Source organism: Schistocerca cancellata, chromosome 6 (assembly GCF_023864275.1).
Source record: "Schistocerca cancellata isolate TAMUIC-IGC-003103 chromosome 6, iqSchCanc2.1, whole genome shotgun sequence".
In the NCBI taxonomy this organism is placed as follows: domain Eukaryota; kingdom Metazoa; phylum Arthropoda; class Insecta; order Orthoptera; family Acrididae; genus Schistocerca; species Schistocerca cancellata.
The window spans coordinates 502,090,602-502,103,746 of NC_064631.1; the positions used below are offsets into that span (position 1 = coordinate 502,090,602).

Sequence of the window (13,145 nt, forward strand, 5' to 3'; positions counted from 1 at the left end):
GTCTCCCAGTCTATATCCGGAAAATTAAAATCTCCACCCAGAACTATAACATGGTGGGGAAATCTACTCGAAATATTTTCCAAATTATCCTTCAGATGTTCAGCCACAACAGCTGCTGAGCCAGGGGGCCTATAGAGACATCCAATTACCATGTCTGAGCCTGCTTTAACTGTGACCTTCACCCAAATTATCTCACATTTCGGATCTCAAGGCATTTGGCCAAAGCCTTCTTCAGCAAAGAAAACACACACACACACACACACACACACACACACACACACACGCGCGCGTATATTAACACAAGCAAGCACACCTTATGCGCATATGACTGCTACCATTGGCAACCCTGATCAGAATGCAATTGTCACATGAACAGCAATCTGTAGAGGGGCAGGGTAGAGGGAGAGGTAGCAGATTACGTGCGGGGGGAGAGAAGAGCACTGTCTGGCAGGGCATGCTAGGACTAGATGGTGGCCTGATGAGACTGCCAGGTGCAGTTTCAGGAAGTGGAATGTGGAATAAAAATGGGGAGCAGAAGAGGAGAAGCAGGGAAGGTGAAGGACAGGTGCGTGCATTGGCAGAGGGTGGCACATAGTGACTATAAGGAGACATGAAAAGGGAGGATGTGATATGACAAAAGGGGCAGAAACTGTTGGGTGGAGGGCTAGGGAACAGTAGGTTACCATAGGTTGAGGTGGGGATAATTTTGGGGGTCGAGAATGTGTTGTAAGGGTAACTCCAATCTGCATGATTCAGAAAAGCTGTTAGTGGAGGGGGGGAATTCAGGTGGCCCAGGTTGTGAAGTGGCCATTGAAATCAAGCATGTTATGTTCAGCTGCATGTTGTGCCACTGTGTGGTCTACTTTGTTCTTGGCCACAGTTTGGTGATTGCTGTTCATCCTGGTGGACAGCTGCCTGGTGTTCATACCAATATAAAAAGTTGTGCAATGATTGCACCAGAGCTGGTATATGTCACCTGAGAAAGCAGTCTTGTATGGACGATTTCAGATGTTCTTATGCATGTGACATACTTTTTTTCATAGTATGAAATTACAGCCACCATGAATCCAGCATTTTTGCAATTCTGGAAGATGCAGTCGTGTCTCCAGTAGCAGCAACAAAAGATACAGCTGGAGTGATTGTAGGAACTGCTCAAACAGGTTGAGAATTCCTCCATACTCGATGATGATGATGATGATGATGATGATGATGATGATGATGTTTGGTTTGTGGAGCACTCAACTGTGCGGTTATTAGTGCCCATACAAGTTCCCAATCTTTACTCAGTGCAATTTTGCCACTTGCATGAGTGATGATGAAATGATGAGGACAACATAAACACCCAGTCACCAGGCAGTGAAAATCCCCGACCTGGCCAGGGATTGAACCCAGGACCCCGTGATCCAGAGACAGCAACGCTAGCCACTAAACCACAGCTGCAGACTCCATACTCATGCTACACTGATAGCGGACCATGTGCTGGCAGAGAAGCTTTAACTCCTGTCATCCCTGTCACTGTTCACCAGTTTTGACAATGCTATGGAAAGTTGAATTACCAGCACTGGTTCTTGTTGCACTGACAGTTAAGGCATATTATCAACCCAGTTGACAAGGCTGCTTTCTTACTGTGCAGCAGTGTGAGATTATTTGAAACTAGCTTTCTTACTATGTAGCAATGTGTGATTATTTGAAACTATGCAGAATTTGAAGCTGTCTACAGACCCTCAGAAACTTAACTTTGATAACTTTGTCAGTTACTCCTGCAGTATTTTGGTCATCGAACCCATGTTGTCTGAGACATGGATCACTTTTCGCTTAAGTGCCTGTTTGGGTGTCTCCATTGTGTTACTTTTTATGCGGACTTGCTAGGCCTTGTCCATCCCTTCTTTAGCCAAAGTTGCAAAGATTGTTGAAAACATAAACTTTCCATTAGTGGTAAGGGTTGTACTTTTCAGCAGCTTGCAAGTGGCAGTGTTAGATGTGCATGGCAAATATCTCCCGGAACCCTGTGGGGTGAGCTGAGCCACTGTGTGTTGATGCTGTTGATGATTCAAGACCAGTGATTTCACAGTGCTATGGCCATCTGTCTGCATTGGGCTTTGCGAGTATGTGTCAATTGTAATGTAATCCCCTCTCACATTTTACTTTGGGTTGTTTGTGTCCCCCTCCTTCCGCACCTGTTTCTGCTCAATCGACGGGCTGACGGTCCTACCCCAACTGTCATTTGATACATGTCCAACAGGACTGCCCACATATAGAGACCATGTGGGGCCTGCCACATTTCACAAAAGTTTATGACAGTGAGCCTTGGAATGCTTGTTGGAGGCCTACTGTTTTCCCTAGACTTGAAGGCTGATTCCAAGGTCTTGCAAACATCGCCCCAACGTATTCTGCTGTCATTGGTACCGGACAGGTGACAATCAAACTGATTAATGTAGATAGTTGCAGATAGTTGCTGCCTGGCATTGCAATGGCCACTACATCACATTGTATCTTTTAGTAAATAGTGCATGCATTTGTGGGGGAAGTTCTCCATCACTGCCCATCATAAGAATGTGGAACGTCAGTTTACGTTAGTGGTAAATACACTGCTGGCACAAAATATTTTTGGTTTAGACACATTCTCTGGTTCTGTCTTCCAGATAGTTGACTTAGTACATTTAGTGCCTCAATCAGTCCCCTTTCAAGATTTGGGATCTATGGCCATACACCCAGATATTTGAGAATATCTTGGGTTGGGCAGAAAATTTCAAGGCACACATCTCCCTCAAGCCATCAGTGATACCTAAATTTTTTGCTATTTGCAACAAGTTCAAGGGCAAGTTGCATCATTGGAAGGACCTTGCTATTGTTTCTTTTATTTTGTTGAGTCAGTAGGCCACCCCTTTGGAGATGCTTCAGAAGCCAGATGGCACCATGGAATTTTGCAGTGATTTTAAACAGACAGTCAGTGTGCAGTGAGGCACAGATTCATATCAATTTCTGCACCCAGAAAAGTTGTTGGTGAAGCTGTCAGCACGCTAATATTTTTCACACATAGACTTGTGCAATGCATACCTGCAGTTTCTGTCCGGCACAGCTTCTCAGCATTTCTTGGTGCTCAAGGGCCCCTTTGGGCTTTACCAGTTCACTCACTTGCCTTTTGGAATTTCATCTGCATTGGGAATGTATCAATGATACTTTGAACTACCTCAGTGACTTCTGAATAAAGGTACTCTAACAAGATAGGAACATGTACAAAATCTGCAGATGGTTTTTCAATACATTCTGGAAAAATTTCCTTGGTTGCAAGGTGGAAAAATGCAATTTTTTTTCCTTTCCAAAGGTGTATTTTTGGGAGATGTGCTTAGCAAAGATCTCTGTATGTTGTTCAAACTCTTCGAGCCCCTCTAGATTGAATTGCACATAAAGTTTCATTCCATCTCCTGGGGTTTAGAGCCTAGCTTGTTGTCAAGCCACTGTAGGCTTTTATACCTTATGTACCTACAGACAGTGATGATTCATGTTGTTGTCACATCTTGTATGGTTAGTAAAAGGAGAAAAGCAGATACTTCAGGGAAAAAAGACTGCTGCTCCTCCTCTCTTATTATTATCAATTGATTTTATCTTGCACTTTGTACTAAGCATTTTCAGAAAACTGTTATCAGCTGCCTTTATATTGGGAATGTTAAAACATATTTGATATGTATTTTGAGGAGTTTACAGCCTCAATCCAAATATTCTCAGAAATTATAAAAGGAGTAACTAATAAGGTATTCCTTTACTTTATTTCTAAATGTATGAGAATTTTCAATTTCCTTTCTGGTGTCTACTGGTGATCTGTTTATGACTTTTGTATCAGAGTATTAAACTCCATTCTAAATTCTAGACAAGGATGCATATTCTGCATGGAAAATGTTTGTATGTCACTTATTGTGGTTGTGAACCCCACAGATCATCATAAATTTACTATTATTATGAACCACAAGTACTATGAGGGTGTAAATGTTTCATCATGTGGATGTAATAACCCCAAGATCCTTTCAGAAGTTTCTGTGAAACGTTCAGTCACCAATTTTATATGATATTCTAACTGCTGGAGAATAAATACTGTTTTGTTTGTAGCTATAGAAGATTATGCCAGAGGGCTGTATTGAGAGAAATTGTGATAACAATATTATCTGCAAGTTGATACAGTGAGAGCAATTTCTGTGTGAAAAACAGGCAGAACTGAGCATTTTGGCTAACTTCTCCACGTGCTAGTGCCTGCTAAGTTTGTTATTGTTGAAATGCATAACTTGGATGGTTTGTTAAGCGTAACACGCAGGACAAAATACGGACTAAATAAATGAACACCTAGTAGGATTTGGTTAACAGTGAAAGATTTCTTTCTTAGTCATAATTGCTGCTGTGGAATATGTGATAAGCTCTACAAAACCAGTGTCCGTTATGTGCCTGCTAATGGCCTTGTACAATACAGTCTGTACATAACTGTTAACAACAAGTGGTATGTCAATTCTCGTACATCATTTCTCATTTGATAGTTTAGAATACTGATGCTAATACTCCAGCAGAGATGGAAGCCACAAACCAGAAAGTGGCATTTTGTTAATGAATGGTCTCACCAGAGAGACTAGACACAGCATTGATGAATCAACAGTGTCTCTGTGTGTCCTCACTGTCTACAACTGTACTCCTCTTTGGAGAATCATTGGATGAAATTGCTTTGGTCTGTTGATTTCGGTATTCGGCACCACGTCTGGTAAAACTGTGCAAGCTATGTCTGTATCTTTGTCCAGTGCTGTGTCAGATACTGTACTTAACTATTGAGATGCCTGGGAATTTCACATATAAATTTCATTCTCTTTGAGTGCTACCTCTGGTACATGTAAACTAATTTTGTTTTTGTACTAACTTTATGTGAAATTGTGTGATTTTAGTCATTCTCTTAGTTATGATACCAGAAAGATGAAGTACTTCCATCACCTTCAACATTATATGTAATTATCAGTGAGAGTTGTGAATGTACATTGGTTTAATGCTAGGTTTTAGCACCATTTTTAACATACAATATGTCTAAAAGAAGAATCAAGGTTAGGTTAATTGAAATACACATTTCTTGCATGTTGAATTTTGTCACCATTCGAGTGTATGTCATATTATGAAATTTTTTATAATACGTTTCTTGTCTGTTACAGCTGATAACTCAAGACCTTACCTGACATCATTTCAAGGAAACAACTTCACAGATTACATTAATGCTGTGTTTGTTGATGTAAGCTTCTTACAATATTAATTATAATACAATAACTCTCTCTTATGTGTTTTGTGGAGATTTAAAATAGTTAAATACATATGATTATTATATTCAAAACATTGATTATGCTACATACTTTCTGTGATCCACATGGAATGTTGTCATATGAAACGTAATTTATCTATAAGATTGAACAACTACTTGAATCGATGATAACAATCAACCAGTAGAACCTATAAAATTTGATATTTTATTGATATATATTGTATTTCTATTCCAGAATGAATTTCTGCTATGTAGTAGAAATTGCTCTGATATGGAACTGTCTCATAGACGGAAACTGGACTCAAACCCAGGGGCTTTGCCTTTCATAGGCAAGTACTCCACAGACTGAGCTACTCAAGGATCACTCAAGACCCATGCCCACAACTTACTTCCACTAGTACCACATCTCCTACCTTCCAAACTTCACAAAAGCATGGAAGGCAGGGGATGAGGTACTGATGAAAATAAAGCTTTGAGGATGAGGATGGGTCATGAGTTGTGTTTCACTAGCTTAGTCAGTGGAACACTTTCCTACAAAAGGTGAAGGTCCTAGGTTTGCCCATTCTGGCGCACAGTTTTTGTCGATCAGAAAGTTTTATATTCCTATTATCTTAATTGTAAGGGGTACAATTGTATGATAATGATCTGCAATGTTATTGCCACTGCAGGGCTACACAAAACCGAGAGAGTATATAGTGACAGAATGGCCTCTGAAACATACACTTGGAGAGTTCTGGTCACTGGTATATGATTATGAATGTTCCGCAGTGGTTGTGCTGTGCGTTCCTCCCCATAATTCGGTGAGTAAAATTATTGTTGTGAAAAAAGTAAAAACAAATCCTTATTGGACTTAGGAAAATACCAAAGTGTTATGAAAGATAAGCAGAAATGCTACTTACTCTGGACAGAAAAAATTATAATTAGGCATATTCTATGAATCTCATAGAGAATAGTTTTTAGAATGAGGAAATAAGTCAAATTGTACATTTAATTTAATTTAAGTGTAATGATGCGTTATAATTTCATTTTATTGTACTATAGTGCTAATTGTAATTGAGAACCATTTTAACAAAACTCAGTAATACTATTTATAAAGTTTTGCAGTAGAGGTGTTTTTTAGCTGTATCCAATATCACTGATTAAAAAAAATGGAAAAAATTAATGCTGCTCATCGATGTTGAAAAGGGTAGATAAAAGAATAATTGTAGTTCATCAGTAACAGTCTTTATTGAGGAAAAAAGTTACAGAATTACAATTTTTTACAAAATTCAACATATCCACTTTTTCATGCATATTTCTTCTATATTTTACTAAAGTAGGTGTTATCAATATGAATTCTAAGCGTTTAAATTCAGTGGGCTATATTACATTTTGTAAATAATATCAGAATAAGAAGTTAGCAATGCATTACTAAATTTACATTTTTTTCATTAAGTTAACCCATGAACAGAAGTTTCCACTATAACAAAACCTGTTTCTTACGTCTTAAACACATTATGACACTCTAACTTAAGAACCCTACCCATGAACCATGGACCTTGCCGTTGGTGGGGAGGCTTGCGTGCCTCAGCGATACAGATAGCCGTACCGTAGGTGCAACCACAACGGAGGGGTATCTGTTGAGAGGCCAGACAAACGTGTGGTTCCTGAAGAGGGGCAGCAGCCTTTTCAGTAGTTGCAAGGGCAACAGTCTGGATGATTGACTGATCTGGCCTTGTAATAATAACCAAAACGGCCTTGCTGTGCTGGTACTGCGAATGGCTGAAAGCAAGGGGAAACTATGGCCGTAATTTTTTCGAGGGCATGCAGCTTTACTGTATGATTAAAGGATGATGGCATCCTCTTGGGTAAAATATTCCGGAGGTAAAATAGTCCCCCATTCGGATCTCCGGGCGGGGACTACTCAAGAGGATGCCGTTATCAGGAGAAAGAAAACTGGCGTTCTACGGATCGGAGCGTGGAATGTCAGATCCCTTAATCGGGCAGGTAGAATAGAAAATTTAAAAAGTGAAATGGATAGGTTAAAGTTAGATATAGTGGGAATTAGTGAAGTTCGGTGGCAGGAGGAACAAGACTTCTGGTCAGGTGACTACAGGGTTATAAACACAAAGTCAAATAGGGGTAATGCAGGAGTAGGTTTAATAATGAATAGGAAAATATGAATGCGGGTAAGCTACTACAAACAGCATAGTGAACGCATTATTGTGGCCAAGATAGATACGAAGCCCACACCTACTACAGTAGTACAAGTTTATATGCCAACTAGCTCTGCAGATGACGAAGAAATTGATGAAATGTATGATGAGATAAAAGAAATTATTCAGATAGTGAAGGGAGACGAAAATTTAATAGTCATGGGTGACTGGAATTCGAGTGTAGGAAAAGGGAGAGAAGGAAATGTAGTAGGTGAATATGGATTGGGGCTACGAAATGAAAGAGGAAGCCGCCTGGTAGAATTTTGCACAGAGCACAACTTAATCATAGCTAACACTTGGTTTAAGAATCATGATAGAAGGTTGTATACATGGAAGAACCCTGGAGATACTAAAAGGTATCAGATAGATTATATAATGGTAAGACAGAGATTTAGGAACCAGGTTTTAAATTGTAAGACATTTCCAGGGGCAGATGTGGACTCTGACCACAATCTATTGGTTATGACCTGTAGATTAAAACTGAATAAACTGCAAAAAGGTGGGAATTTAAGGGGATGGGACCTGGATAAACTGAAAGAACCAGAGGTTGTACAGAGTTTCAGGGAGAGCATAAGGGAACAATCAACAGGAATGGGGGAAAGAAATACAGTAGAATAGGAATGGGTAGCTTTGAGGGATGAAGTAGTGAAGGCAGCAGAGGATCAAGTAGGTAAAAAGACGAGGGCTAGTAGAAATCCTTGGGTAACAGAAGAAATATTGAATTTAATTGATGAAAGGAGAAAATATAAAAATGCAGTAAATGAAGCAGGCAAAAAGGAATACAAACGTCTCAAAAATGAGATCGACAGGAAGTGCAAAATGGCTAAGCAGGCATGGCTAGAGGACAAATGCAAGGATGTAGAAGCTTATCTCACTAGGGGTAAGATAGATACTGCCTACAGGAAAATTAAAGAGACCTTTGGAGATAAGAGAAACACTTGTATGAACATCAAGAGCTCAGATGGAAACCCAGTTCTAAGCAAAGAAGGGAAAGCAGAAAGGTGGAAGGAGTATATAGAGGGTCTATACAAGGGCGATGTACTTGAGGACAATATTATGGAAATGGATGAGGATGTAGATGAAGATGAAATGGGAGATACGATACTGCGTGAAGAGTTTGACAGAGCACTGAAAGACCTGAGTCGAAACAAGGCCCCCGGAGTAGACAACATTCCATTGGAACTTCTGACGGCCTTGGGAGAGCCAGTCCTGACAAAACTCTACCATCTGGTGAGCAAGATGTATGAGACAGGTGAAATACCCTCAGACTTCAAGAAGAATGTAATAATTCCAATCCCAAAGAAAGCAGGTGTTGACAGATGTGAAAATTACCGAACAATCAGTTTAATAAGCCACAGCTGCAAAATACTAACACGAATTCTTTACAGACGAATGGAAAAACTAGTAGAAGCCGACCTCGGGGAAGATCAGTTTGGATTCCGTAGAAATACTGGAACACGTGAGGCAATACTGACCTTACGACTTATCTTAGAAGAAAGATTAAGGAAAGGCAAACCTACGTTTCTGGCATTTGTAGACTTAGAGAAAGCTTTTGACAATGTTGACTGGAATACTCTCTTTCAAATTCTAAAGGTGGCAGGGGTAAAATACAGGGAGCGAAAGGCTATTTACAATTTGTACAGAAACCAGATGGCAGTTATAAGAGTCGAGGGACATGAAACGGAAGCAGCGGTTGGGAAGGGAGTAAGACAGGGTTGTAGCCTCTCCCCGATGTTATTCAATCTGTATATTAAGCAAGCAGTAAAGGAAACAAAAGAAAAATTCGGAGTAGGTATTAAAATCCATGGAGAAGAAATAAAAACTTTGAGGTTCGCCGATGACATTGTAATTCTGTCAGAGACAGCAAAGGACTTGGAAGAGCAGTTGAACAGAATGGATGGTATCTTGAAGGGAGGATATAAGATGAACATCAACAAAAGCAAAACGAGGATAATGGAATGTAGTCTAATTAAGTCGGGCGATGCTGAGGGTATTAGATTAGGAAATGAGACACTTAAAGTAGTAAAGGAGTTTTGCTATTTGGGGAGCAAAATAACTGATGATGGTCGAAGTAGAGAGGATATAAAATGTAGACTGGCAATGGCAAGGAAAGCGTTCTGAAGAAGAGAAATTTGTTAACATCGAATATAGATTTAAGTGTCAGGAAGTCGTTTCTGAAAGTATTTGTATGGAGTGTAGCCATGTATGGAAGTGAAACATGGACGGTAAATAGTTTGGACAAGAAGAGAATAGAAGCTTTCGAAATGTGGTGCTACAGAAGAATGCTGAAGATTAGATGGGTAGATCACATAACTAATGAGGAAGTATTGAATAGGATTGGGGAGAAGAGAAGTTTGTGGCACAACTTGACCAGAAGAAGGGATCGGTTGGTAGGACATGTTCTGAGGCATCAAGGGATCACCAATTTAGTATTGGCGGGCAGCGTGGAGGGTAAAAATCGTAGGGGGAGACCAAGAGATGAATACACTAAGCAGGTTCAGAAGGATGTAGGTTGCAGTAGGTACTGGGAGATGAAGAAGCTTGCACAGGATAGAATAGCATGGAGAGCTGCATCAAACCAGTCTCAGGACTGAAGACCACAACAACAACAACAACAACAACAACAACAACAACAACAACTTAAGAACATCCAGGTTGGAATAATGACAGTATTGTGAAAGAGGGTAGATTGCTACTCACCATATAGCATAGATGTTGAGATGACTCATGATCTCAACTGTATGGTGAATAGCAATCTCATTTCTAAAATATTGTTGAAACTCTTACTGATACTTTCAAGTGACAACTAAAGCAATAGTATGTTTTAATAGAATATTGAATTTAATGCTGCATGAAATTAAAAAAATACTGAAACACAGTCCTCTTTAATGTAAAGGTCCATCATAGTTTCGCAATTTTGTCTTTAGCATCATTAGCATTCCCTTGTACAACTTTTGAATAAAACACAACTCTTAACTTTCCTCTGAATCACTTTCACAATAAGACATCAACTTCCTCATGTCATGAGCCTTATTTGTGCTTACATGATTCACTGATGAAAGTTGAGGTGCTGCAGACATCACGAAACACCTTCTCTTTCCAGGTTTCAGCACCTCAACGTTCATCGGTGAAGCAAAGTAAGTATTTTGAAAAAGGCTTTGTGGCCTGGCCTTAGGGCTTCTTATGTAATGCAGTGCTCTTGCCTAAGATATCTTAAAGGAAATCCAGCTTCGATTATACATTTGGAGATTTATTTCATATCGTAGCTATACCAGTCTTCACTCCAAAATGTAACCTCATTAAACATTCCCAAAATGTCATGATCTTCTGAGGACAGAGTGATTGTTTTGTGTTTTCTTAGTTCTGTTTCAGTAAGGGCAAAAATCCTGTCGGGAGGCAAGTAGCTACACCCACATACAGGGAAATAATGCGGAATTCCTTTAAATACCCTTGAGTGTTCAATGTAACTCATAAGCATTGCCATCATTGTGGAGTTTTTGTCTTGGGAGAGAGAAGAATGAGAAAATAATCTGAGGCTAAGATTTTTGCACCCTCTTTCATCAGATCTTGTTCTAAAGAGTTTAAATAGTCTCTCTCAGCAGATGCAATTTCATTTACTCCCTATCCTTAGCCAGTCTCAAGCTACGTGTAGTTAACTACTTCGTGTGCTTTCTTTTCTGAATATTTTAATATCATACAGTTATTTCACCAGACTCATCTGGAGTAAAATATTTCACCAATAGGCAGTTTGGGTACGTGTTTATTCTGCTGGTGGTCAAAACAAACTGTCACAGTATTGTTTTTATTTTGGTTTATAATATTGAAAAATCTTTTTGCCTTTATATTGTGTAACCATAGTCTATTCTTAAATGTTTTTTTTAAATTTCATGTCTTGAACTGACTTTAACTCTACAACAAAGTGCACACAAGCTGAGCAGCTGTCAGTTTGAGGACTTCCAAAGCCCAGGTTGAAACATTTTTATACTTTGAAAGAGAACAACCTAAACTCAAGAAACATTTGGCCCATCATGCATTTTTTAAAGTTTTAACCCTGGTGGAAGATATGACCATTTAACTTTATTTTTAGAGCAATGAGGAGGCATTAATACTTACATATGTCTTTCTCAATGAATTACATCTGCTCTTCATCCCTTTACGGCAGCTTGCAAGCTCATCCATCTAAATTCTCCTTAGTAGTACATCTTTCAGCTTACATCTTTTGGCTCTGTCTGTAGACATTCCTGGAAAAAATATGTATGAAATAAAAGTAACCTGTTCCAACAGTTATTTTCATTCTACTAACTCTTTGGTTAGGCTGTAAAAGGAATCAGACTTACTCTGTTACTTTTCTGAATGTTGAGGTACATGTTGGAATCCCTTACCGTTCTTCTTCTCTTATATGGTAGGAATCAACAATGGAAACTCCAGGTAGGAATGTCAACAATGTAGGAATAGACAGAGTGCTACTTACCATAAAGAATACATGTCAAGTTGCAGACAGGCACAATTAATGGGCACTCACAAATGGCTTTCGGCCATAGCCTTCACCAGTAAAAGCAACACACACACACACACACACACACACTCTCGCGTGCACAAAGCAAGCAACCCTCATGCACACGTGGCTGCCAACTCCCACAATCTTGGGCCACAATGCAGTGGAGGCAGTGGCGAATGGGAATGGGAAGGGATAGTAGTGCAATAGTAGTGCACTGGGGGGGGGGGGGAGGGGGGGATGAACACTGTTTGATACAGTGTGCTAGACTGCCAACAGGCGCAGTGTTGGGAGGTTGTGGGACAAGGAGGTGGCGAAAAAGGAGCAAAAGAGGAGAGGAGTGGGGAAAGATCGGCAAACATGTTGGTAGAGGGCTGCAGATAAACAGGATGGGAGATGAGAATTGGGAGGATATGGTAGAACAGAGGGAGTGGAAACTGTTGGTTGCAGGTTGCGGGCATGGTATGTTGCTGTAGGTTGAAGCCGGGATGATTATGGAACCATAGAATGCATTGTAAGAATAACTCCCATTTGTGCAGTTCAGAAAAGCTGGTGGTGGAGGGAAGGATCCAGATGGCTTGGGTAGTGAAGCAGCCATTGAAATCGGCCCGGGCCATCTGTGAAGGCAGTCATGTCATTTACCAAATCTGCTCCAATAATTACCCAGCTTCTTATGTTGTATGACTACCAACCAGCTGTCCACCAGGACAAACGGCCACCATCAAACTCTTTTAGGCAACACTCGGACGAATGTGGTTAAAGTTTTAAAGTTCTGTGCCCTGTCAAATGTTTTTACAAAGATTTTAGGGAGAGGATTTTAATTTGCTCACTGTGTGACAAGCTCGCCCATTTTTTATGTAAGTGGCCAGCCAATAACAATTTCCTGTGACATTTTTGTTGCTATGTTTCCCCTTTCCTTAGGTTTTACTTTCTTATGTAGCATTTTCCTTCTTTTCCTGCTTTCTTTGAGTGTGTGCTTTAGTTTTCTTAGGTCTGTCCACATTCGTTCCTTTTAATGTGTGTCAGGGTGCTGATGACCTCGATGTTGAGTGCCCATAAGCCCCAACACACACACACACACACACACACACACACACACACCATCAAACTGTGGCAAAAGCAAAGTAGACCACCCTGTGGCACCACATGCAGCTGAACATATCACACTTGATTT

The 13,145-nt window shown here is 40.0% G+C and overlaps 1 protein-coding gene across 1 annotated transcript in view; it reads left to right on the plus strand.

Annotated features, from left to right (window-relative positions):
- The window catches only part of LOC126190835 (receptor-type tyrosine-protein phosphatase kappa), a 707,747-nt gene that overhangs the window by 578,016 nt on the left and 116,586 nt on the right, over positions 1-13,145 (plus strand). The window contains exons 10-11 of the mRNA XM_049931411.1: positions 5,178-5,254; positions 5,950-6,081. Of these exons, the coding sequence (XP_049787368.1) occupies positions 5,178-5,254; positions 5,950-6,081 (209 nt within the window). The remainder of the gene's footprint in view (positions 1-5,177; positions 5,255-5,949; positions 6,082-13,145) is intronic.